Genomic DNA, 27,439 nt, shown 5'->3' with positions numbered 1-27,439 from the left:
TGCAGTTAAGGCTTTCGCAGGGGTCTAGACTAGGGTTGGTGGTAGTAGTGGAGACAGAGAGAAGGAGATGGGTTTGGTACAGCTCCCAAAGGGAGAGGTGACAGGGCTCAGTGATGGGCCAGATGGATTGGGGGGGGGGGGGGCAGGAGACTGGGGGAATCAAGGGGAATCCTAGTGTTTTGGCTTGAGAAGCTTTCTTTGCACACTTTTTAGATAATGGGTGTTCCTCAGGTTACTCCATTCTCTACTCTTTCTGCTCAGTCATGTTTTCCTGGGTCATGTCATTGTTTATTTCATGGCTTCATCTACCACCTATAAAATAAGATTCTCTAAATCTCCAGATCTCTCTTCCAAGATTCAGATCCATATTTCCACCTGCCTACTGGACGTTTCCACTTTTATATCCCACACGTCCAAAATGGACTCTCAATTGTTTCTGCCAATCTTCTATTCCTTGTGAATATTTCCTGTAGCCCAGTCATCTGAAGTAGAAATCTGTCCATTGTCCACTCCTTTCCTGCACTTCCAGCTTTCCTTTGGTTGTTGGTTCAACCACTTTGAGCTCCTGCTGGGAGCCAGGAACCATCATGGTACTGGACCTTTGTCATGCAGCCTAATGGGGAGTAGGTGGAAAACTAGTAATTGCACAGCCATGTTGAGGGCTGCAAAACCTGTGGGAATACTGGAGAAAGGATGCCTCTCAGGTGAAGTTTGGAAGGCTTTAAAGATTTGACTTTTTTTTTAATCGGGTTTTATTTACTTACTTTGTTAAAGTTTATTTTGAGAGACAGGGGAGTGGGGAAGGGCAGAAGGGAGAGGGAGAATCCCAAGCAGACTCCATGCCCAGTGCAGAGTTCGACATGGGTCTTGATCCCACAACCCAGATCCATGACCTGAGCCAAAATCAAGAGTCAAGACTGACCGAGCCACCCAGGTACCCCAAGATTTGACTTTTAAACTAGATCTTAAGATTTTTCTGGGCACTTTGCTGGAAAGGTGTTCGATGGAACACTAATTTCACAGACTACTAACAGTTCTAGATTTGGAGAAACAAATTTAAACAAGTTACTTTTTTTTTTAATTAAAAAAAATTTTTAAGTTTATTTATTTTTGAGAGAGAAGGGGAGAATGAGAGAGAGAGTGGGGGAGGGGCAGAGGGAGAGAGAATCCCAAGCAGGCTCTGCACTGTCAGCACGGAGCCCATTGCAGGGCTCCATCTCACGAACTGTGAGATCATGACCTGAGCTGAAATCAGGAGTCAGGCATTTAACCAATTGAGCCATCCAGGAGCCCCATAAACAGTTTCCTTTATTTAGGGCTTTTCCAAACCTTTCATACACTAATATGCATAGGGACTTGACTTCATATCACAGGGCATCTAATAGGAGTGTGATCCCTTTGGAAAACTAAGCAGAAGCACGAAATTATGACAGTGAGTAGTTCTTTGGATTTGGGGCTTTAAAAGTGCCAGAAGCTAGAAGTTGAAGCTGAAACGTTAGGAGTCATATGGTGAAAAGCCATATATTTGATACTGGGCATTTGGACTAAATAAATTTGCAACACTGTGAACCCCCTCAACACATTTTATGTTGACATCTAAAACTTTTCATCCCAAGTTTTTAAGCTTATCAAAAATCATAATGTATTCATTGTGTTGATTAACTGTATACTAAATTACTATACCTCGATTTATTAAGTGAAATATATGAAATAAGAAATGTACACTATGCTGACCAACTTGGATGTAAATTAAAAAAAAAACAAGAAAAAATAAATTTTAAAAATTAAAAAAAAAAAGAAATGTATTTAGCACAGAGCCTTCTAAGTGCTACATATGTTCAATATGAGTCAGCTATTTTAAAAAGAAAAGACAGAAAATGCTATTTATAGTTTCAGGGATGTAACTTCCAGAGAATTATAAATATTAACATTTAAAAATAAAATGGTTACATCACTTTTTAAAATGTAGCCTGTGGAATCTAAATACCTTAGCAATATGCTTTCATCAGCCATTTAAAGAATGCTTTTGGGGCACCTGGGTGGCTCAGTCAGTTGAGCGTCTGACTTTGGCTCAGGTCATGATCTCACAGTTCGTGGGTTCAAGCCCCACATCATGCTCTGTGCTGACAGCTCAGAGCCTGGAGCCTGTTTCGGATTCTGTGTCTCCCTTTCTCTCTGCCCCTCCCCCACTCGTGCTCTGTCTCCCTCTGTGTCAAAAATAAATAAACATTTAAAAAAATTACATTTTAAAGAATGCTTTTGTTGAAGATTTATTTTTTTTAAAGTTTATTTATTTTCAGAGAGAGAGCACGTGCACTCGGGGAGGGGCAAAGAGAGAGGAGAGAGAGAGAATCTCAAGTGGGCTCCTTGCTGTCAGCACCGAGGTTGATGTGGGGCTTGAACTCACGAACCATGAGATCATGACCTGAGCCAAAACCAGGAGTCACATGCTTAACCAGCTGAGCCACCCAGACGCCCATTTCATAGAAATTGTAAATCCTTCCTTTTCCTCCAACTTGGATTTCTTTTACACTTGCCTCACATTGTTTTATTCTAACTTAACGTATGCTTTTTTAAAAAGTCTTTTTATTTTATCACACTGGCAAATTTCTTGGCAACAAAAGAAAGGTATAAAAATAGAAATTTAAGACTTTTCAATTTACTTTGACCATAAAGCTCTAGGGATATTTTTGCTCTTTTTAAGAAAGGTTAATTTATACAAAAGAAGAATATATGTAGCATTTATAAGATTGTGGGTGTTACATATTTCTGATTTCACTAAGTTTTGTTTTTTTAATGTTTGTTTATTTTTGAGAGAGACAGAGCTTGAGCGGGGGAGGGGCAAAGAGAGGGGGAGGGAGACACAGAATTCAAAGCAGGATCCAGGCTCTGAGCTGTCAGCACAGAGCCCAACGTGGGGCTTGAACCCGCAGAACACGAGATCATGACCTGAGCTGAAGTTGAACACTTAACCGACTGAACCACCCAGGTGCTCCTTTCAGTAAGTTTTAGGTTATAGTAATTTAGTACACAACAAACAACAAGTGCATTATACATTTTTATAAATAATTAAGCAAAAAGAGTACAAGTTTATTAGAAATGTTTATCTTGGTGAGATGAATGAGTCTCCCCTGCCTCAATTTGGTCATGTAACCACAGGTGAATATTGTTGACAAAAATGAGAGTCCTCAATTCTGTTCCTATTTTCTGTTTTTATAAATTTAAGCCCCAGAAATCCTTACATAAATGCAAAAGAAAGGAGGAAATTATACTCTTGGATCTAATTATACTCTTGGATCTAATGCTAAGTGAAATAAGTCAGTCAGAGAAAGATAAATACCATGCGATTTCACTCATGTGGAATTTAAGAAAGAAAACAAGCAAAGAGGAAAAAGAAGGACAAACCCGGAAACAGACTCTTAACTATAGAGAACAAACTGATGGTTACCAGAGGGGCTGAGGCAGATGGGGGCAATAGGTGATGAGGATTAAGGAGTGCACTTGTGATGAGCACTGGGTGATGTATGGAATTGTTGAATCACTATATTGTACACCTGCAACTAATATTACACTGTATGTTAACTAGAGTTTAAATGAAAACTTTTTAAAAAAGGAATTAGAAACATTTTGGCTTATGAAAGGTTTAATCTCATCATTAGTCATTCACTTACTCATTTACTTAGAGATATAACAAAAAGGCTTTATCAAGTCTGATCAATTGATTATTGAGTAGACCTGTTTTTGTTTTTTTTTTTTTTTAGAGGTATCTTGTTTAACCTAATATTCTCAAAATTGGTTGGGTGAATCAAAATACTGTTCATTTTGTACACCTTTGTCAGTACAGTATTTTTGATAAAATACTTCTGCTTTATATTTTCATCAAAACCTTCAAACTGTATCTTGTTTAATATATGAAAAGTGTGGAAAGTGTCTATCGTGTAACATAACTGGCAAAACCAATATTTACTGTCAAATTAATCAGCCAAATCAGACTCCGTGTTCTATCAGAAAAACTTAGACTGTATTTTTCCAAATACACACATAATAACGTACATCCCCATGACTACCATCTCACTTCTGAATTCTAAGGAAGAAAGTTAAAGAGCATGGGGTGTTGTCATGAGTTTCGTCACCTGCATCAAATAACATGTATTATCTTCAAATTTCTTACCTATGTTCTTTCTGCTTTCTCAGGAAGGATTCCTTCAAAGAGCTGTATGTATTTTGATTACTTGAGGTTGGAAGAATGATGTCTTTATTTTATTTTATTTATTTATTTTACATTTTTTTTTAATGTTTATTTGTTACTGAGAGAGACAGAGAGACAGAGGGAGACACAGAATCCGAAGCAGGCCCCAGGCTCTGAGCTGTTAACACAGAGCCCAGCGTGGGACTCGGGCTCACGAACTGTGAGATCATGACCTGAGCCAAAGTCAGACACTCAACAGACTAAGCCACGCAGGTGCCCCAAGAGTGATGTCTTTAAATGGAAAATATCACAATTCCTGCTCCCCACTCTATGGTATGTCTGAATTTAAAGCACCCAGTGAGGTGCCTGGGTGGCTTAGTTGGTTGGGCATCTGACTGCGGCTCAGGTCATGATCTCACAGTTTGTGAGTTCAAACCTGCATCCGGCTCTGGGCTGATAGCTCGGAGCCTAGAACCTGCTTTAGATTCTGGGTCTTCTCTCTCTCTCTGAGCCTCCCCCGCTAGCACTCTGTGTCTCTGTCTGTCTCTCTCTCTCTTAAAAAGAAATAAAAATTTTAAAAATTTCTTTTTTTTTTTTTAAATAAAGCACCCTAGGGGCGCCTGGGTGGCTCGGTCGGTTAAGCGTCCGACTTCAGCTCAGGTCATGATCTCACGGTCCATGAGTTCGAGCCCCGCGTCGGGCTCTGTGCTGGCCTCTCAGAGCCTGGAGCCTGTTTCAGATTCTGTGTCTCCCTCTCTTTCTCTCTGCCCCTCCGCTGTTCATGCTCTGTCTCTCTCTGTCTCAAAAAAAAATAAACGTTAAAAAAAAAAAAATTAAAAATAAATAAATAAATAAATAAATAAATAAAGCACCCTAGCTCACAGGCCAGACATTGGCCATATGAGTGCTCAAGGCCCTAAGGTCAGTGGAGAACTATTGTATGTGGCTGAGCAGAGCAGCAGGAGAGAATGGTGAACATTGGGAGCAGCATCAGTGGAACATGTCATTGATGTGACATCTGGTACCATAGGAATGAAGCCCATGTGCCACAGTCTCAAGATCCCCCCAAATACTTTAAATACAGTTCTTTTTTTCTTTTTTTTTAATGTTTGTTTATTTATTTTGAGAGGGAGAGTGTGTGTGCGCGAGCACAGAAAGGGCAGAGAGGGCGAGGGAGAGAGAAAATCCCAAGCAGGTTCCATACTGCCATCGCAGAGCCCGATGTGGGGCTCGAACTCACAAACTGTGAGATCATGACCTGAGCTGAAATCAGGAGTCAGATGCTTAACCAACTGAGCCACCCAGATGCCTCTGAACGCAGTTCTTTGAAAATGGTCTAAATTCTGTTGGTGTCGTTGCAAGTATCTTTCCCCAGTCTTGTAATGTCTGACAGCTCCTCATCGTTCAGAATTCTGCCAATGTGTCATCTTTTCCAGGACTCCTTATAAGTCCCTTCTCAAGCTGAGCTGGGCGCTCAACCACTGTCACCATCACACATTGAACTTCAATTAGTGTGTTTGCTGCTCTCCATTAGACTATGAGCAAACTGAGAGCAAGACCAAGAGTCTAGCACCTGCCCCATATTTGATAGTCAGCAGGCGTTTATTCAATGAATGTTAATGATACTGTGGATGGAGCTCTGAACTGAGAATCATAAGATGTATGTTTTTAGGCTGGGATCATTTCAGAAGTGGAGTTGGTAGAGGTTAAGACTGTAGGCCCTGATTTGCACTCCCATGTTCATTGCAACATTGTTCATAGTAACCAAGAGGTAGAAGGAACCTAAGTATCCTTCAGCAGAGGAATGGATGAAGAAAATGTGTATATGTGCAATGAAACAGTATTCAGCCTTAAAAAGGAAGGAAATCCTGTCATATGCTAGAACAGGAATGAACCTTGAGAGCATTATGCTAAGTGAAATATGCCAGTTGCAAAAAAGGCAAATGCTGCATGATTCCACTTGTATGAGATATTTTAAATAGTCAAACTCTTAAAAATAGAAAATAGAATGGTAGTTGCCAGGGGCTGAAGGGAAGAGAATGGGGGAGCTGTGTTGGATACAGAATTGGATACAGAGTTTCAGTTTTGCAAGATGAAAAAGTTGTAGAGATCAATTGCACAACGTGTACTGTACACTTAAAAAAGGTTAGGATTTCATGGCATATTTTCTGATATGGGTTTTTAACCACAGTTTTTTAAAAATTAGCTACAAGATTAAAGCTATGGTTTTACAAACCATATGCCCTGAAAATTTCTAGCAATTTAAGGGATTCCTTTTTTTTTTTTTTTAATGTTTATTTATTTTAAGAGAGAGAGCACAAGCAGGGGAGGGGGTGAGAGAGAATCCCAAGCAGGCTGTGAGCTGTCAGCACAGAATTCATCACAAGGCTCAGTCCCACAAACTGTGAGATCATGAACTGAGCCTAAATCAAGAGTCGGATGCTTAACTGACTGAGCCACCCAGGTACCCTGCAATTTAAGGATTCTTATTTAAGGGCATATAAGCAAAATTAGAGCAGAGTCATTTAAAAACCAATCAAGGAAAGATGTGAGATTCTGTGATCCTCTGCTTAAATCTAAAACAAGGAAAAACTTCATATGTGTGTCTCTTTATTGCTATAGTGCATCTTTATTACTGTATAGTTAGTTATGAGTAAAAATTTGTAATCTAAACAAAACTAAAACAAGTATGTCTTCCCTGTGTCTCAGGGAAAGAAGGTAGTTCGAGATTTGCATACAAAATGGATGAAGCTAGTTATGGGCCTGGAATCAAAAAACCTGAATGCAGTGACTGTTTTGGCCTAAAGTAATTGTATAACTTAAGGCATGGCACTTACTCTGCCTTGCTCCAACTTCCTCATCTTTATAAGATGTTAAGGAAAAAAAAATTCTAGGAGACCAGAGATTGTAAACTAAGTGGCAAAGTGTACCTCCAAGCAGAAAATCCATACTAGCACAGTCTAGGCTCTGAGGGATGTGGTTCAGGGGAAGAAAACTAGGGTGGTTTTTTTTAAAGCCAGAAGACCACAAACCATCTCTTCCCTGACTGGAAAGCAAAGACTTTGTGTTGCTGATTGGCTAATGATAATCAGGACCTTTCCATTAAGGAAGCCCTGGACTGGCTGGAGGTGGTCTACTATGTAAAGGGGCAGCCACGTTGGGATTCCACCTTGAGCCACCTCTGGTACTTCTGTGTGATGTGCCTAGCATGGGGTCATGGCATCCAGTTGGATCTGCTTTGGTACAAGTGGTCAAGCTTGTCATGTCAAAGAAAAGTTTAAAAGGACTGGACTCTTTAAATATATTGTCATTTAGTCTCCACAACAATCTCCATTGGTAGGTATTATTGCATCCACTTTCACTTGTAAGGAAAGGGAGACTCCTAGGTTAACATGCCAAGGTTGCCAGCTCAGTGGTAGGACAAGAATTCAAACCAAAATCCAGTACCAAAGCTGTTTATCTTTCCATTTAGGTTGTGCAGATAAGATCATACATGGGAAAGAAGTTTACAAAAATTAGGTTTTTTTGGGAAACAAATTGCCGGTTAATACATTATCTAGTATAGTAAAGACACACTCTGTCGGGCAGAGGGGCATATATATCAGAATTACTTGGGGGCACTCTTTCATTTTTAAGTTCATTTATTTTGAGAGCCAGCGTGAGCAGGGGAGGGGCAGAGAGAGAGAAACCCACGCAGGCTCTGCTCTGTCATTGCAGAGCCTGATGCAGGGCTTGATCTCACAGACCACAGGATCATGACCTAAGCTGAAATCGAGAGCTGGATACTCAACCAACTGAATCACCCAGGAGCCCCTGCAGCACTTTTTAAATATACAGCTACTTGCTTATTGATGCCCTCCCTCCTCCGCCTGTCCCCTGACTTTTATCCTTTATCACTGCTAAAACGAGTTGCTGTTACCTTTGGGAGTATGTCATAGCCCTTAGTGGTAGGGGGGTCAGTTAAGTGTTTGGTCTCAGTTCTTCACTCTGTAGATCATATTATAAACCCACACCCTTGGCATAGCTTCATAGCAGACAGAGTATACCTATCCATCCCTTGATTTGGGGCTTGGACATAGGACTTATTTTGGCCAATGAAATATCATTGAGAGAGATTAAGAGGATGTATTACATTTATGGAACAAGAATTTTGGAAAATTCAGAAAGCAATTTGACAGAAAGCAATTTTCCCAAAAAGTAAAGTAAAAAAGACAAAACAGAAAATAGAAAAGAAAACAAGAGGACAGTGTAGGAAGTCCAACAACTGAATAATAGAAATTACAGAAAGAGGGGCACTGGGTGGCTCTGTCAGTTAAGTGTCTGACTCTTGGTCTCGGCTCAGGTCACGATCTCGGGGTTTGTGAGTTTCGAGCCCCGCGTTTGGTCCTGTGCTGATGGCACAGAGCCTGCTTCGGATTCTGTCTCTCCTTCTCTCTGCCCCTCCCCTGCTTGTGCGTGCGCGTTCTCTCTCTCTATCTCCCAAAATAAACTTTAAAAAGAAATTACAGGAAAAGAGAAAACAAGGTAAGAAATGATTAATAAAGTAATTTGAGATCTGAAGGACATGAGTTGCTAAATTCAAAGGACACACTGTGTGCTCAGCAGTGGGGAAGAAAATAGACTCATACCAGTCATAAAATTTCTGAACGCTGAGTTTAAAGAAAAGATTAAGTTTCTAGGGTAGAGAATGTACTGGGTCACATATCAAGTATCAGAATCCCTTTGGACTTCATGACAGCAACGTATGAAGCAAAAAGACAGTGCTTTCCAAATTCTGAAGGCAAATGATTACCAACCTAGAATTCTAGACCTAGCCAAAGTATACAAGAATGAGTATAGAATAGTCATTTTGAGAGATAAAGATTTTTAAAAATTTAACTGCTACACATCCTTTCTCAAGAAGCTACTGCAAGATGTACTCCACCAAATTGAAAGGATAAGTCAAAAAAGAGTAAGACATGAGGTACAGAAAAGAGGAGATCCAACATAGAAAAAAATGAAGAGGGAATCCCTTGGAGGATGGTAAAAAGTGATCCCGGGACAGCAGTTCTGCACCAGATGTGGAGGGTAGCTGAGCAGTCTTGCCTCCGTGTGACGCAAGAGACAGGCGGTCATCGCTAAGACACAGGCCCCCCACACATTTCCACTGGACCATCCTCTTAACCCAAAGACAGAACACCTAGGAGAGCTTGGCCCACATTCTCATCCATGTGCTGCTGAGGGTCTCTCTCCTCGTGCTCTGCTGAGGACACACGTATCACTCCTGGAAGTTCTCAGCTTTTCCCTGAGAGCCAGAGGGCCATGGTGGGCTCGGAAGTGGAAAGTACAGGGCAGGCCATTCCCTCCGACCATACTTCTGTCTGGTGCCTGGTGCACACCTCAGCCTTGCCTGGCGCCTGGCTGTGGAGAGCCCTGTGTTTCCCCAGACTCCCTTGTGACCTTGCTTGCCACTTCCCCAGAAGGGGCCTTGTCAGCTCCCAGCAAAGGGGAAGTCAGCCCACGACCCGGAGAGTGCTCTCCTCACCCTCTCCTGGAGCTTCTGTCCAGCGGGGGCAGTGCTGCCCTCTCCTTGCACAGCTCGTGTGTGCTTGCCTTCTGTTTTTGAGACTAAGGTGGTATATTGTTTGGGGAGAGATTATGTGAAGGTGGTAGAACTATAAATAAAATCCAGTAACAAAGAACCAGGGTATTATTTCCTGTGGGATGAAGAGGGAGGGTACAGAAATTTATAAGGAGAGCTTCTCAGGCTTAATGTGCATATGAATCACTTGGAGATCCTTTTAAAATGCAAATTTCTGGGGCCACCTGGGTGGCTCAGTTGGTTAACTTCCTACTCTTGGTTTTATCTCCAGTCATGAACTCAAGGTTTGTGAGTTAGAGTCCTGCATCTGCCTCTGCGCTGGCTGTGCAGAGCCTACTTGGGATTTGTATTCTCTCTCTGTCTGTCTCCCTCCTCTCCCTCTCCCTCTCCCTCTCCCTCTCCCTCTCCCTCTCCCTCTCCCTCTCCCTCTCCCTCTCCCTCTCCCTCTCCCTCTCCCTCTCCCTCTCCCTCTCCCTCTCCCTCTCCCTCTCCCTCTCCCTCTCCCTCCTCCTCCCCCTCCCTCTCTCTCTCTGTCCCCCCTTCCTCCCTCTCCTCTCTCTCTCTGCCCTTCCCCCACTCTTGTGCGCGCGCTCACGCTCTCTCTCTCTCTCTCTCTCAAAAATAAATAAATAAAAACAAAATGCAGATTTCTAAGGCAGAGGTGGCAGAGACTGAGATTTGGGTTTTTAACCTTTCAGGTGATGCCAGTTCTGTTGGTCCTGGGACCACACTTTGAGTGCTGTGGTTCTAAAGTGTTTCTTGACCAGTTGGAAAATGGTGTTGGTTTTGTCATTATTCTTTGCACTGTTACATATGCATATATGTATAATACCTGTCACAACAACCACAAATGTTAATTGCAAAATAAAAATATGAGAAGAATATGTTGAGCAATAAACCTGCAGACATAAACATGTCAACTCTTAAAAGCCTTACAAACTGTATTCGGGTTTTCCGGAGAAACAGAACCCTCATATATATATGGGGGAGGAGGATATTGATTGATTGGTTGGTTGATTATAATAAATTGGCTCATGCACTTATGGAAACTAACAAGTCCCAAGATCTGCAGTTGGCAAGCTGGAGACCCGGGAGAACCAGTGGTGTGGTTCCAGTCCAAATGTTGGCAGGCCTGAGACCCCACAAAGAGACAGCGTTTCCCTTTTAGTCCAGAGGCAGGAAAATCTTTGTCTTAGCTCAGGCAAGCAGGCAGGAAGAGTTCCCTCTTAACTCCATCTTTTTGTTCTAGTAGGCCTCAACTGACTGAGGGCAATCTGCTTTACTCAGGCTGCTGATTCAAATGTTATTTTCATCCAGAAGCACCCTCACAGACACACCCAGAATAATGTTTGGCCAAATAAACATTTGGGCACTCTATGGTCCAGTCAAGTTGATGCACAAAATCAACCATTGCACATACCATGGCAAGGAGCTTACACTTGATTGTATGTACTGTGGAGAGTATATGATATATGTACTGTGCACTTGATTGTATGTACTGTGAAGAGCCAGTTAAAGGATTTAAATAACTGTGAATGATTGAGTAAATTTGTGCCTTAGATAATGTTTGCAGGGGCACCTGGGTGGCTCAGTTGGGCATGTGGATCTTGATTTTGGCTCAGGTCAGGATCTCACAGTTCATGGTTATGAGCCCAGTCCCTTGCCACCTTCTGCGCTGACAGCCCCAAGCCTACCTGGGATTCTCTCCCCTTCTCTCTCCGCCCCTCCCCCACAGGTTCTTTCTCTGTCTCTCAAAATAAAAACAAACATTAAAAAAAAACCAAAACTTTGCAGTGGGTGAGTAAGGATTGGGGGTGAACATAAGTAGTAGAGAAGGGCTATTTTATTGGTCTAGGCAAGACATGACTAGGAGGAACTAGAAAGTGGTGGTGTGGAAATAGGAGAAGGCCGGAGTCCAGAGATATTGAGATGGTAAAATGAACAGGCTATGGTGATTGGTTGATTGAAGATTTAGGGATGAATTCTGATTCGTCAAGAGTTTCTGATTTTTGAGATTCCGTTTCCTGATCCCGGATCAGGAGAGTCCCTGCTGGGCTAGGAGTAGCTGAGAAATTGCATTTAGCCACGTGGGCCTCATTGGTGACCTTGCCAGAGCAGTTGTAGAGGAGTGGCAGGGGACATCAGACGTGGAGCTAACCCACAGCTCCAAATATGCCGAGGTCTTGAGCTGCAGCCCCTTTGGAGCCTTGCCTAATAGGTGTACTGTTAATGTTGCATTGATTCCATTTATGGTTTCTGCCTCAAGTTGCCTCAGGTTGTCTATTTCACCTCAGTGTTTTTATTCAAGAAAGTTTAGAATCTGTGTGATAAGTTGGGTGTGCTACAACTTGATCACATGCATGTGCTACACTTGATCATATGATGAAGTCTGTATAAGTCGTTATGTGGACAGTTAAGAATTTTTGTGAGTTCTGGGTACTATGCCAGTCTTCAGTATGGCAGACAGCCAGCCTCCCCGGGAGCTGTGACACTGCAGGTGGATGTGTGTAGCTCACACCCCACACTGCTCTCTACTATGTCTTCAGAAGTTGTCACACACACACACACACACTGGCACTGCTTCTGAGCTATAGTTACCTCTGATCCTCTTCCTCTTTGCTCTGCTTACCCTCTCCAAGCCTTAGTTCCCTTCCCTGTGAAATGGTGAAAACAACACCTGCTTTGCAGAGTTGCTAGGCCTTGCACAGAATAGGTGCTTAATAAATGGTTGCTCTTGTTGATTTAGGAGCTATTATGTACGTATGTATTTTAAAGTAACGCACCCAACTCAAACTCATGACCCTGAGATCAAGAATCTCTTATGACTGAGCCAGCCAGGGCCACCCCTAGGAGATTTCTTCATAAATGTTTGTTTATGTGTTGTTGTTAATCAGGTGTGAACTTTTGCCAGAAGATCTTGCCAACCATGGGATGTTGTTTTGGTTTGGCAAACTAGCCAGTCCCAACCAACAGGCAGAATTTAGGAGAGCTGTTTACTGAACACTGGTGATAAGTCAGGTCTCATTCTGGTGCTGGAAAGACTGGTGCTGGAAAGACAGGTGAATGAGGGAGTGACCCTACCTTAGGAGCTGACAGAGACAGATGCAGAGACAGCCATCACTGTGCTGTCATATGTACCACACCAGAGGACTGTACAAAAAGCTAGTGGCAAACTCTCCAGTCACCTTTGGGAGTTGGGGAGGACGGTAGGGTGTGGGTACTACGTGCTCTCTGCTGTTAAGTGCAGGGGGATGCCCACAGCTCCCTGTACTCGTGGCAAAACCGACTCTCCACCAGCCTCCATCCTTAACCGCACAGACCCATGGCCTCTCCCCATCACTGGCCTGAGAGTTCATCAGGACCTCTCTGCTGCCACCTGCCATCACTCACTGCACTCTAGCCACACATGGGCCTGTCAGGAACACTGTTCTCCCGGAGACCCTTGGGCCAAGTGCTGTCAGCAAACCTCAGCAGCTCCACTTTCAGCATACATCCAGAATTGGCCCCTTCACTACCACCCTAGTCTAAGCAATCTTTTTTTTTTTTTTTAACCTAGAATATTGCCTCCTACTCAGTCTCCCTGTTTGCCCTAGCCCTCCTACAGTCTGCTCTCTGTGCAGCAGTCAGAATGATCTTGTTCTCCTGCTCAGTTTTCCATCTCACCCAAGGGAAAAGCCAACCCTTAGGCAGGGTCCACCTGGCTAGACTGCCCTGTGCAGTCTGGCACCCCTGTCCCTCCTGCCCTCTCTCGCTTTCACTCTCTTACCTCTTCCAGGTCCCCTCTCCCACACCACCACGAGACACACTCCCCCTCAGCCTCTATGCCACTCTTCCCCCAGCCTGGACCCTCTTCCAGAGGTGTAGCCATGGCACACTCTCTCATCTCCCGCTGACTTTGGCTCAAACTGCTCATGCTCTGTGAAGCCTTTCTTGAGTACCTTCTTTAAAATTGTAAGCCCTGCAAATGCCCTTTCTGTGCTTTATTTACTTGGGAGCACAAGCCAACTAGAATGTAGGTTCCAGGAGAGCAAGGGCTTTGTCTGTTTTGTTCTCTGCTGTATCCCTGGGGCCCAGATGGTGGCTGACTCAGTGAGCTCTCAGTAGCTTTTTGCAGAATACATTGAATAAGATCATGAGAAGGAGTTTGGGAGAAACAGAAAGGAGGGGCAAGGTTGAGTACTTCAGCGAAGAAGCCGCCTGTGCAGAAGCACAAGGAGGCTTGGTATGTTGAAGTTCAGCTTTCTGATGCAGGATGGCAGGCTTTGAGGAGAGCCTTGTGTGTGGTGAGGAGCCTGCTGCCTGAAGCAGGCAGCCAGGTCAGGGGTGCTTCCTTTTGTCTCAGGACTGTCCTAAAGACTTACATTCAAGGTCAGTTCCTAGAGCAGTGTTGTCCAGTACAGTAGCCACCGGCCACAGAGGGCTGTTACATGCTTGAAGTGTGCCTAGTCCAAATTGTATTGTGCCAAACATAAAAAACACTGAGTTTTGAAAACTTCTAATCAAAAAGGAATGCAAAATCTCTCCTTCTAAAATATTAATTACGTTTGAAATGGTAATATATTGGGTTTAAACATGTTATTAAAATTAGCTTCACCTGTTTATTTTTAATATGGTTACACCTGGAAGACTTGTTTAAAACTGTTTCCTGAGCCCGACCCCGAGTTTCTGACTCAGGGCATCTGGAGTAGGCCTGAGAATTGCATTCCTAGTAGGTGGTTCCCAGGTGATGCTCATGCTACTGGTCTGGGACCACACTTTGAGAACCAGTGCTCTGAACAAAATATTGAAGTTATTTTTGAGGTGAGGAGGGGAATACTTTTTTAAAAAATGTTTATTTTTTGAGTGAGAGAGAGTGAAAGAGCGAGTGAGCAGGGGAGGGGCAGGGAGAGAGGGAAGCAGAGGATCCAAAGCGGCCTCTGCACTGACACCAGAGAGCTCGATGCAGAGCTTGAACTCATTAACCATGAGATCATGACCTGAGCCAAAGTTGGGTGCTTAACTGACTGAGCCACCCAGGCACCCCGGGGAGTTGTTTTGTTTTTTGTTTTTTGTTTTTTTGAAATAAGCTCTACACCCAACGTGGGGCTCAAACTCCTGACCTCAAGATCAAGAGTCACATGTTCCACCAACTGAGCCAGCCAGGCACCCCTGGAGGGGAATAATTTGAAGGGAGAAAGTCTCAGATGAAGCAGATCCAAAAGAAGTAGGAAGGTGCAGGGGAGAGCAGTTAACATTTGCAAGGAGAGATGTTTTCCTCTCAGAGAAGAGGGAGAGAAGTAAAAACTCTAGGAAGTTTTGAGATGAAAAAGAGGCATATTTGACTGAGTCGCCTAAGTTGGACTTTGGGAAATGACTTTGAATCAACTAAATCTGTGTTCAAATCCTGGTTTAGTGCTCACTTTCCAAGGGGTTTAACTTCTTTAAGCCTCAGTGCTTTGATCTTGAAATTGGGGTAACAGCACCGACCCGGTAGGTTGTCATGAAGATTAAGTGAACTAATACTGCCTCCATTATTGGGCACAGAGAGCCCGTGAAACTGAAAGACAGATGTGCTTGAGGCTAAAGAACAGTTGAGTGACCGTGAAGGGAAGTCATGGGGAAGGAGGAGGGAGGGTTAATCTGGAAACAGTCATTGGGTACCTGTAACTCGCTGGCCCTGGGCATGAAAAGGGCAAGGTTCTTGTCCTCCACAGACTGGGGGGAGGGGGGCGCAGGGAGATTAAAAGAAACAGATGAGTGCATATTTACAGTATGACTCCAGTGCTTCACTGTGAGTATGGAATGTAAGTAGTGCATACAACGCTTTGTTAGAGTGCTAGGGATGGAATAAGGAACTTGACCAGGTGTGGGGCAGGTGGTCAGGGAAAAAATACTACAGAGGAGTTGATGTTTGAACTCAATCTTAAAGGATTCGCAGGTGATCAGCAGGCTAGGTATATTCTCAGTCCTGAAACAAATTCACTTGAAGTTGGGTCCCCAACGAAATGGCAGAGGACTAAATGGAAAGGCTCATCGGGGTCAGATCAAACACGCCCTTAGTGCCAGAGTAAGGAATTTGAAATTCATCTGTAAGTGAATAGGGGGGGAATAAGGGATTTAAAAATGGTTCAAATGTGTGTTTTTATAGTGATCACTTTGATAACAACATAAAGGATGGATTAGAACAGAGAGAATAGAAATAGATCAGCATGAAGTTATTTCAGTAATCTAGGTAAAAAAATGAGCGGTTGAACTAAAAGGGAGGTGTGGTCGTGTGGAGGGATTGGACACTGGAGATCAATTTAGGAGGTAGAGTTAGCAGAGGACAAGGATTGAGCCATGTACCTAGTGGGTGAGCATGAGAGGAAGAGCCAAGTTTGGAGGACATCCTGCCCAGTATCCATGTGGCGATGTGAAGTTTCCCAGTTTACAGTCTAATATGTGAATCTAGAGCACAGGACGGAGGACTGGGCACAAAGATGAAGATCCGGGAAATGTTCATTCAGTAAATATTTGAGTGCCCGCTCTGTGCCAAGTTGCCAGGCTGTGGCCGAGGCCCCGAGTGTGGATGGGATACCTAGGGAGAGGACAGCAGTGAAAAGGGACCAAGGCCTTGTGGGCGACAGACATCACAGGAGCAGGAGCAGGAGAAGCAGCAGCTTGCAGAGGGCAGCCATGGAGAGCCGTCCAGAGAGCCATCTCATGGGCCTTAAGGGAGAAGATGTTTAGAGAAGGGAGGAGTGGTCATCGTAGTTCAGTGCCTCAGAGAGGTTAAGTCAATACAGTTTTAAAGTGTCCCTTGGATTTAAGATCCAGGAGGTCACCTTGGTTCATACGGCAAAGTAGCGATCCATCTTTGAAGAAGCTCCGAAGTGAAGGGAGGGGATGGGCTGACCCGTGAGAACGTTGTCAGCTGCTCGGTAAGCAGTAGTGATGTGCCTCACAGCCCCCCAGGAAGTGGTGCCCACGCCCCACCAGCAGCAGCCCTTCTTCCTATGAGGAAACAGGGCTTCTTGAGATGCTTAGTAATTTGCCTGTGAGCACGCAGCAATTAAGCAACTAAACCAGGGTTTGAACCCAGCCTAGCTATACCCTTAACACTGAGCCAGATGGTACGTAGAGTAGGATGGGGGCCAAAAGATGGGAGGCACGGAGTGTTGCCAGTGCTTAGGGGAGGAAAGAATTGGTAAACAGGGAGATGGATGGAAAACAGAGGAAAAGGTGGTGATGGAATGAGCAAGACCCTTAAAGAGGCCACATAGGAATGGGATAGAGGACCCGGTGAGGGCGTGGCTTTGGAAGGGAAGGGTATCACTCTTACACACGCGGTCCCTCCATTAAGTCAAGATTTCCTCATACATGACAACGTCATGGTGTTTATGCTTTCAGTAGTTCATGGTGCATTTTTGTCATATTTATCTACAAATGCCTGATTGCACAGAATCATAGAGTTCCAGAGCATTTTAGAGAGATCTGGTCTAATCAATAATTAATTATCTGCTGTTTTTTAAGTGAGCTCAATATTATTCCAAAATAACCCTCCCTGGGGTGCCTGGGTGGCTCAGTCAGTTAAGTGGCTGACTTCGGCTCAGGTCATGATCTCATGGTTTGTGAGTTTGAGCTCCGCATCAGATTCTCTGCTGTCAACATGGAGCCGAATAATATTCCATTGTGTGGATGGCCCACATTTTGTTTCATTCATCCACTGATGGACTCAGGTTGCTTTGACCTTTTGGCTACAGTGAATATGCGGCTATGAACATGGTCTACAAATACCTGGTCAAGTTCTTGCTTTCTGTGCTTTTGGAAATGAATTCTTTTAGAAACAATATTGCTGAATTAAATGGAAATCTGTGTTTTTATTTTTTGAGGAACCACCATATTGTTTTCCACAGCAGATGCACCATTTCATGCCCACCAACAGTGCATAAGGGTTCCAGTTTCTCCACAGCCCCCTCCAACATTTGGTGGGCTTTTTTGTTTTTTTTTGTTTTGTTTTGTTTTTTTGTTTTGTTTTGCATAGTAGCCATCCTAATGTCTTTGAGGTGGTGATAATAATTATTAATGTTTTAGGTGTGGTAACAGTATTGTGATGTTATACACACATGTATATTTTTAAGAGATTTTACCTTTTAAAGATACCTACTGAAGTATTTGTGGATTGAATGATACTGTGCCCAAGATTTGTTTCTTAAATAACCCAGTTTCAGGGATGGGGAGGGGGGGGAATAGGGAGGTAGAAATGCAACAAAATGGCCAAATACTAATAGTTGTTTAAGTTGGGTGAGGAGCATAATGAGGGTTCAGTATACTGTTCTGTCTAGTTTTGTGTCTTTTTTTTGAAATTTCACATTAGTAAATAACATTTTGGGGCCATCACAGTCCATTCACAGCCTCTCTCTTTCAGCACTTCCTGTTGTGCCATTTACACTTAAGCAACATTAAACTACTACTCATTTTTTCTGCTTGCCTCCTTCTGTCCACTCCTACTCAGTGCTCATTTGTGTATCCTTGCCTTTGCCTCTCAGCCTGGTATGCCTTCCTCCTATTTCTTTGTTCTTTCAGTACCTAACTCAAGTGCCCTTCTCCTTCCTCCCATAATAGTTCATCCTGCTGCCTCCATAGCTTCATCATCACATCCCAGCTGGTAGGAGTGGGAAGTATTTTTTTTTTTTTTATCCCCAGTGCCTAATGCTTTGTCAGAGTGTAGTGTAGTAAAAACCTTGTGCATATCTGAATTGGCCATTATTTTATGCTCAACTTGTATAGGGCAGCGTCTGGCACATAGTAGGATCTTGGTGAGTACTGTGTAGGGGAACCATTGGGGGAAACTGGGTGAAGGATACACAGGACCTCTCTGTACTCTCTTTCCAATTTCTTGTGAACTCTAATTCTTTTTTTTTTTTTTTTTTTAGTAGATACATGAACCTGTAATTTGTTAAAGATAAAAAATTTTAAAAATGATGGTAAAAATGTCTGGATCCCAAAGTATAAAGTTTTCTGGAAAACGCATTTCTTAGAACTTGCTATTTTCAGTATGTCCTTGTAGGTGGATTCAGTGGCAAGGAGGAGTGCTTACAGATCTCTTTAGTACTCACCATACTTCTAAATTACTGACAATTCAGGGTTGCCTGGGTGGCTCAGTCGGCTAAGTGTCTGACTTCAGCTCAGGTCATGATCTCATGGTTTGTGAGTTTGAGCCCCATGTCGGGCTCTGTGCTAACAGCTCAGAGCTTGGAGCCTGCAGCCTGCTTTGGATTCTGTGTGTCTCCCTCTTTCTCTGACTCTCTCCCTCTCTTTCTCTCTCTCTCTCAAAATAAAAATAAACATTAAAAAAATAAAAAAATAAATTACAATTCTGAACTATTAAGACCAATAGTATCTTAAAAGTGGAATCTTTAGTAGCAGATTCTGTGGTTCTGTGATATTTTTCTTTTTTTAATATTTTATGAAGCAGTGGGGCACCTGTGTGGCTCAGTTGGTTGAGCGTCTGACTTTGGCTCGGGTCATGATTTCGAGGTCTGTGGGTTTGAGCCCCACATCACGCTCTCCGATGTTGGCAAGCCCACTTTGGATCCTCTGTCTCCCTCTCTCTCTGCCCCTTCCCCGCCTGTGCAGTCTCACCCTGTCTCTCTCAAACATAAACATTTAAAATAAATAAAACTTAAAGTATTTTACAAAGAATCATTTATGCCCGTGTGTGTGTGCGTGCATGCGTGCATGTGCACGCACGTGAGAGACAGAGGGAGAGAGAGAGAAAGAGGAAGGGAGGGAGAGACCATCATGGCACAGCCTGTTTTTCTGGTAACAGCAGCTTGATGGGATTCTTTGTGCTTGGCATAGGGGCGGTGTTCTTACAGTTTGAAGCTCTGACTCACTCCCTGCTGCTTGTGTTTCACACCAGACTCCTCACTCAGCTTCATAGGTGGAAGCAGAGTTACTTTGGGCCTGCCCCAGTCTGACCAGGAGGGAGGCAGGGCCAGGAGGATTGAGGATGGCAGCAGATCCTCCCCATGACCTACGAATGCTCATGTCGTGGGAAGCCTTGTGTAACCTGACTTCCATCTACTGTATAGCAGGAACAGTGATTCTCCTCCTCAGGGTGCATTTGCAGGTTGAGTGAGATTCTGACACCATGAGGAGTTAAGCACAGGTGCTGAGTGGTCAGCAAGGCCACCAGGGAGGTAATGACTTGTCCCTCTGGCACTTGGCTCAGATTAGTGCATTACCAAAGTTGCTACCTGACATGGATTGAGGTGTTCCAGCAAGGTGCACCACTGGCTGGCATACAGCATGGGTGTGGTTAGGAAGTTGATGGGGAGTGACACTAGTGCCAGAGCCAGAAGGTCAGTGGAGCCACGCTCTGTGTTACAAAGATCTGAGGGCCAATGAACCCTCAACAGGGTGCCATTGAAGGAACTTGCAGGAGGATGGTGACGGGGTCAGATTTGCCCTTCGGTGCACTCCCTCTAACCATAGGGCGCAACATGGATGAAGGTGGAGATTGCAACAGGACTAGCTTTAGACGTGATTAAAATGATTCAAGCATCAGAAGTTGGTTTTAGTGAATGGAGAGAAGTGTGCAGATCCAAAGAACCAAAACTAAGGTGGTGGGCTCAGTAGGACGCAGGGACCGACTGGATGCGAGGAGTAAAGAAGGAAGGGCTAGACCAGCTCTCTGGCTCTGGTTTATGTGACTAGGTGGATGGTAGTGACATTATCAGACAGGAGCAGAGAAAGGAAAACAGGACTGAGGAGAAGCTGCTTCAGGTTTGGACAGATTAAGTCTGAGTTAGCTGTGGTACACCCCACATACCAAATAGGTGATTGGACAAACAGGAGTGTGGAGCTCTGTAGACATGGGGGGTGAGAGAGCACATTCATTCACAAATATTTATTGAGTGCCAGGCACTGTTCTAGGTACTGGGTCTCTGCTTTTCATTCTAATAGGGGAAGCTAGGTGCATTCATGTGAGTGCCTCCAGTGGGGGAATTAACAAGGAGTTAGGATGGAGAATGATTGGGAGAATGACTTTGAGGAGATAAGGGACCCAAATTATGAGCTAAGCCACCCCTAGGGAGATCAGGGAGAAGAAGTGTTTTAGGAAGAGAGAAGAACAAGTGCAAAGGCCCTGAGGCAGGAAGGGGGGGCACCTTTGAGGAACTAGAAGAAGGCTGGTGTGACTCAGGCGTGCTGTACAATGGGGATAAGGGTGGAACACGTGAAAGGAGGTTGGATGGGGGCAAACGCTGATAGATCAGCACTTGATCCCTGGCAGTTGGGTTTATTCTGAGTGTGATGTTCAGCCATAGGGATTTGAAGATATGGGGGTGAATAAGATCACTCAGTGTGTGCAGAGTGAAAAGAGAGAGAACCCATACTCGTTTAAAGGGGAGACCTACCTCAAAAAAGACTAGAAGAAACAACCAGAAAAGTAGAAGAGAAAGCAAGATAATGTGGTAAAGAAATACAAGGAAAGAGAACTTTTTTTTTTTATGTTTATTTATTTTGAGAGAGAGAGAGTGTGTGAGCAGGGGAGGGGCAGAGGGAGGGGGAGAGAGAGAATCCCAAGCGGGCTTTGTGCTGTCAGCATAGAGCCCGACGATGGGGTCGAGCCCATAAACCATGAGATCATAACTGAGCCGAAATGGAGTCACACGCTTAACCAACTGAGCCACCCAGGTGGACCAAGAAAGGAGAACTTTAAAGATGCAGGGAATTATTAACAGGCAGATGATGGAGGAAAACACTGAAAATGTAGAATGTGTTTGACAGCATCAAGATGATTGCTCGCCTCCGGGAAAGCAGCCCTAAATTCTCCCTTCTAACCCACACCCCCCATTCAATATCCAGTCAACTCCCCAGATGGTGGAAGCCATGTTGCAGCGGGTCAGGGTCCTGACTCTCTGGTGGGGGTGGGTGGTGGTTGGCCGATAGAAGGATGACCCAGGAGAGAGGTGGAGGAAGAGCAAATGCCCAGTGAGAAGGGTCAGAAAGCACTGGTGGCTGCCTGTGTGTAAGGAATGTGGATGAAAGAGCCACCCCACATCTGTTTGTTAGCTCCGTGGAAGATTATAGGTGTTTGGTTAGTTTGACCAAAAAGGGCATCCGGAATTTCAGTGGCAGATGGTGGAAGTCTCTTGAGACCAAGCGAGGGACTGTGCTGTAAGTCTGGCGCCTCCAGATAGGGTGAAGGGAGATGATAGGATACTGATTTGGTGTCCACAGGGTACGGGTACTCCAGCTTGACCCAGAGCAGCGTTGCTATCCGGGGCCACTCTCCTGGAGCAGAAGATGGTGGGTGGTAGAGGCTGAGGTGGGAGCCAGGCCTGCAAGGCGCTTTGTGGGAGAAGGACTGGGTGAGCATGCACGGCCTCCAGCTTACCATCAGGCGTGTGGTGTCCTTTAACAAAACCCCCTTGCAGAAGAAAGAACACCAGATGGAGTTATCCCAGGACTAGATCCTCCTGGAACCCTGTGTACCTAAGACCATTTGGTAGTTATGACAGGTACCTCTGAGCTTAGCACTCAGAAGTACCAGAAATGCTGAGAGCAAGCATGTGTGTTCATACATGGCAGCCGGTTGTGTGCTTTATAGCTTTGTGTTTGTTCTTATGTAATTTATAATCTGTTCAGGCTGTTTTCCCATCTTTGTTGTAAATTCCTGGAGATTAGTCTCCATGTTTTTTTCATCTTCATCTTCCTCTACAGTGTCCTGCACATATCAGGCACTCCTGCAAACGTTCAAGGCTTAAAAATCTGCCAGGGCCACCACATTCCACACTCTCCACCCCGCCTACATCATTCCAGTTACATTTTGTGAGCAGTTGAGAAAATGGCCCGGTGTTTCCTTTGGCTAAAAGTAATGGCATTGCAAAATTGAGTTGTTACTTTGGAACTTGACTGCAGCTGTTTGCATGTGGATATTGAAAGAGGGAGTGGTAGTTTTTATAATTGTTAGGGCAAAGAAGGATTCTGTTTCTAATCTGGGACAACCAGCTGACTCATCAAGTGCCCTGACCTCTTAGGTTTCCATCTTCCCCCTTTGGAAAATGGAAAACTGAGCTCCCAGGTTTACAGACAGCACAAAGCTGATGCTGAGGAACAAATGATTTTCCAAAAAGAAAATAATAGGATAAAAATGCAAAAAAAAATCAACAACTCATTTTGATTTCCTTGTGACCGATTAAATGGTTATGAATTTACCTTCCCCAAAGGAAACTTTTCAGATCTTACAAACTTTTCAGATCTTATAGAGAGAGAAAGGGTCCATTGTAAGAGCCTGGTCCCCTTCCCCCCTTCCACCCCTAGGTGGCAGTAGGAAGCAGAAGAACTGGCATGAAAGTAAAGCAGACGTCCTGTTGTCGGGTCCTAAGATCACGTTTTACTTACACCTCTGCCCTACAGTTCCATTTATTTATTATTTCTTAGTTTTTCTGAGCTAACTTGTGTACCCAGATATGGATTTATTAATCTTTTTTTTAAATTTATTTACTTTTGAGAGAGAGAGAGAGAGACAGAGAAAGTGCAAGCAGGGGAGGAACAGAGAGAGGGAGACACAGAATCTGAAGCAGGCTCCAGACTCCGAGCTGTCAGCACAGAGCCCGATGTGGAGCTCGAACCCAAAGAACCATGAGTTGGATGCTTAACTGACTGAACCACCCGGGCACCCCCAGATACGGATTTAGAGAAATATGGACTCAGCCAGGATATATAGAGCACTGTGCAGTCAGCTTTAACAGTAAAGAAACAGGAAAGTCTTGGAAGTGGGGATTCAAAAGGAATGGGAGCATTGGAATTGGGGCTCTGGATTGAGAAAGTAACTCTCCCTGTTTTCTTGCTCACTGTGCATTTGTATCTAGGATGTAGTTTGCTGCTGTGAGCTGGTGGTGCCCAGGGAGTTGCCTTGGGCAGGACCCTCTGGTCAGAGCGCTCACGCACTCACGCTCCAAGGCCTGCTGTGGTGGGTCAGTGCAGCCCTTCTCTGTAGCCAGAGGACAACAGCACAGAGCGCTGCATGCCATGGATCCTCTGAAACCTATTTAAAGATAATGACGAAAGCTATTATTTGGAACTTTGCAAATAGCACAGTGTAGGTGCTTAGGGTCAGTGGGAGGGAAGGAGGGATGGAATAAGGGCTGGCAGATGGTGAAGGACAAAAACATAACAGAAGTAAACATAGGAAAGGAGCAGCACTGTGTTTAGAGGCTTGGTGTAGTAGGCACCTCTGGTAACAGAAGAGTCAGAGTCATGTCCTAACAGTTGAAAACAAGGCTGGGGAAATAGCGGAAAGATACCATGTTCTTTCTCCCCACTCACATTATTATGTTCTCTTCATGAAACTCCTGCTCCTGAACTCTCATCTCAGGGTGCTTTTTGCCCTGTTGCTTGTATGGGACATTTGTCTTATTCCGTAGCCATGTCTTTATACGTATGTCCCATGTTCTAGAAGACTGGAAGCCCACGGAGACCATGGTAACCACCTCGTTTGTCTTGATATCCACACAACATTTGTCCCTGGCACAAGGTAGACCATTAATAGGATTTACTGAACAAATTTAGTTGAGGGGAATGGTATCAGGGGTGGGGGAGGCAAGAATAACAGTGCAAGACAGACTGGCTGTGTTCAAAGGAATAGTCTTGGTAAGAAGTGGTGGGCTTTGTGGGAGCTGGTGACGGGGCATGGGGGATTGGAAGATGCTTAGGGTTGGCAGGGAGGTGAGTGGGGATGTGAGGGAGCAGCCCTGCATGGGGAGAAGGGGTAGAGGCAGGCAACGGCTCCTTGAAAGGCAGGGTGGGGCATGAAAAGTGGCCCGTGCAACACCCCCCACCAAGGCCTGAGAAAGAGCCTGTAAAGCAGCCATGGCTCCTTCAGCTTAAAGCAATAGGAGTTTTATTGGTTCCTCTAAGTGAAAAGTCCATGGGCATGGGTGGTCTCACATGCAACTAGATCTAGAACTTAGGTGTGATGCCCTCAAGCACATACAGGCATCTTCTGTTCTTTCTCATTGACTCCAGTCTTGGGTACACCCTCAGACTAGGTGGCTGTGGGCAGCATCAGGCTTGTATCCTTCAAAAAGAGAGGGCTGCAGAAGTCGAGGGACTGATGTACTGACTGAAGCTAGGCTGTTTTCCTGGAGCTGAGCCAGTCGTCCTGACTCAGGCAAAGCCATGGGACCTAGGAGGAGGAGAGGCAGACCCAGAGGGGAAGCGAGGCTGTGTTCCCAGGAGCGGGGGGTGTAAATTGGATGAGAGAATCAACAGGAGCACACTACAGGGACCTGGGCCCCAGATTTAAGTCACCATTCAAAGTGGCGGTGGGAGGGGGGGGCCCTCACCCATGGCATTGTGTATTGAGTCACTCTTGTCCATGTTTTGCAGCATCTTCATGACACAGTGAAGAGAAATCTTGATAGCACCACCCCCCCTCAGAATGGCGAGCAACAGAATGGCTACGGAGACCTCTTTCCTGGACACAAGAAGACCCGCCGAGAGGCCCCTCTGGGAGTAGCTGTCGCTTCCAATGGCTTGCCTCCAGCCTCTCCCCTGGGGCAGCCTGACAAGCCTGGCGCAGAGGCCCTGCAGGCCAGTGGGAAGCACTCACTGGGGCTTGACTCCATCAGTAAGAAGTGTCTGGCAGACTCCAGCCTCCACTTGAATGGAGGCAGCAACCCTGGTGAGCCGTTTCCTCTGAGCCTGAATAAAGAACTGAAGCAGGAGCCCGTCGATGACCTGCCTTGCATGATCGCGGGGGCCGGAGGCTCCATATCTCAAAGCAACCTCATGCCTGACCTCAACCTTAACGAGCAAGAGTGGAAGGAGCTCATCGAGGAGCTGAACAGGTCAGTGCCCGATGAAGACATGAAGGATCTGTTTAATGAGGACTTTGAAGAAAAGAAGGACCCAGAGTGTTCTGGTTCCGCCACGCAGACCCCCTTGGCACAGGACATTAATATTAAGACAGAATTCTCCCCAGCAGCCTTTGAACAAGAACAGTTAGGCTCTCCACAAGTGAGGGCAGGGTCTGCAGGACAGACCTTTATGGGGCCTTCAGCCGGCCCTGTGAGCACAGATTCACCAAGCCTCGGGGGCACTCAGCCTCTATTCCACACCTCTGGTCAGCCCGGGGCAGACAATCCCAGTCCCAACCTGATGCCGGCATCAGCCCAGGCCCAGAATGCACAAAGAGCCCTCTCCAGTGTGGTGTTGCCCAGCCAGGGCCCGGGAGGGGCCTCAGAGCTATCCTCTGCTCACCAGCTCCAGCAGATCGCTGCGAAGCAGAAGCGGGAGCAGATGCTCCAGAACCCGCAGCAGGCCACCCCTGCACCGGCCCCAGGGCAGATGTCCACGTGGCAGCAGACAGGCCCCTCCCACAGCCCCTTAAACGTCCCTTATCCCATGGAGAAGCCCGCCAGCCCTCCTGGCTACAAGCAAGACTTCACCAACTCCAAACTGCTCATGATGCCCAGTGTGAACAAGAGCTCCCCTCGGCCCGGAGGCCCCTACCTCCAGCCCAGCCATGTGAACCTGCTGAGTCACCAGCCGCCAAGTAACTTGAATCAGAATGCCGTGACTAACCAAGGGTCGGTGCTGGACTATGGCAACACCAAACCCCTTTCTCATTACAAAGCAGACTGTGGGCAAGGTGGCCCTGCATCCAGCCAGAGCAAGACAGCCCTCATGGCTTATCTTCCCCAGCAGCTGCCTCATCTGAGCAACGAGCAGAATTCCTTGTTTCTGATGAAACCAAAGCCAGGAAATATGCCCTTCCGATCACTGGTTCCCCCTAGCCAGGTGAGCACGTGGCTTCCCTCGCTGTCACTCTGCATCCCTGTGGTCACTAGGTCTCCGGTGGTTGGGACAAAGAGGGTGGGAGGGAGCAGCTACGGTCATCCTTTGGGTCTCTGGAGAGTGAAAATCAGGCAAACCAGGGTTGATTCTGAATAAATGAAAATCGGGTAAAATTCCCTAGTATAACTTGGTTTCAAATTTCCATACATTTGACACTGTACTTTGTCTAGTGTCTCTTGCATGCCACACAACTTAAAGTAAGTCATTTATGGCTGTATTTTGCAGATAAAGATCACGATCACATTTAATGTGCTCCTTAGAGGCTTTGCCTTTTTTTTTTTTTTTAGTTTGTTTATTTGAGAGAGAGTGAGCAGGGGAGGGGCAGAGAGAGAGACAGGGAGAGAGGGATTCCCATGCAGGCTCTGTGCCATCAGCACAGAGCCCGATGTGGGGCTCAATCCCACAACTGTGAGTCATGACCTGAACCGATCTCAAGAGTCTGACACTCAGCTGACTGAGCCACCCAGGCTCCCCTGTTGTTTTTTTTTAAACCACTTTTCAGATTTCTGTGTTCAAAGTACCTTAAGATTTAGTAAGGTGAGAGAGAGCTGTTCCCCAACACATCTAAACTGCATCTATTTAGTCGTGACGCTCAAGCCTAGCAGAGTCACATAGCTCTGTAGGGTGGAGAATGATCAAGTACCAGTTTTATCATGGTCATTATTTGCATTTCTACTCCTGTTCAAGTATGTTCTAAAATGTCTCTTCCCTGGCAACTTTCCCCTGGCTAGGGGTCATTCCTTGACTTCCTCCAAGATAGAGTAGAGCACAGTTGCTTTCCTCACTCCACAGTATGTCCCAGACTGTCTTCCTCGTCTACATGTGTAGATTCCTTGATA

General features: G+C 45.2%; 1 protein-coding gene across 1 annotated transcript in view; it reads left to right on the top strand.

The window, feature by feature from the left end:
* The window catches only part of MAML1 (mastermind like transcriptional coactivator 1), a 43,389-nt gene that overhangs the window by 5,695 nt on the left and 10,255 nt on the right, over positions 1-27,439 (top strand). Inside the window, exon 2 of the mRNA XM_027076929.2 lies at positions 25,131-26,543. Within this exon, the coding sequence (XP_026932730.1) occupies positions 25,131-26,543 (1,413 nt within the window). The remainder of the gene's footprint in view (positions 1-25,130; positions 26,544-27,439) is intronic.

This window comes from Acinonyx jubatus, chromosome A1, assembly GCF_027475565.1.
Source record: "Acinonyx jubatus isolate Ajub_Pintada_27869175 chromosome A1, VMU_Ajub_asm_v1.0, whole genome shotgun sequence".
Taxonomy (NCBI): domain Eukaryota; kingdom Metazoa; phylum Chordata; class Mammalia; order Carnivora; family Felidae; genus Acinonyx; species Acinonyx jubatus.
Note: the sequence above shows the minus strand (reverse complement) of the source record. Positions and strands in the feature narration are given on the sequence as shown.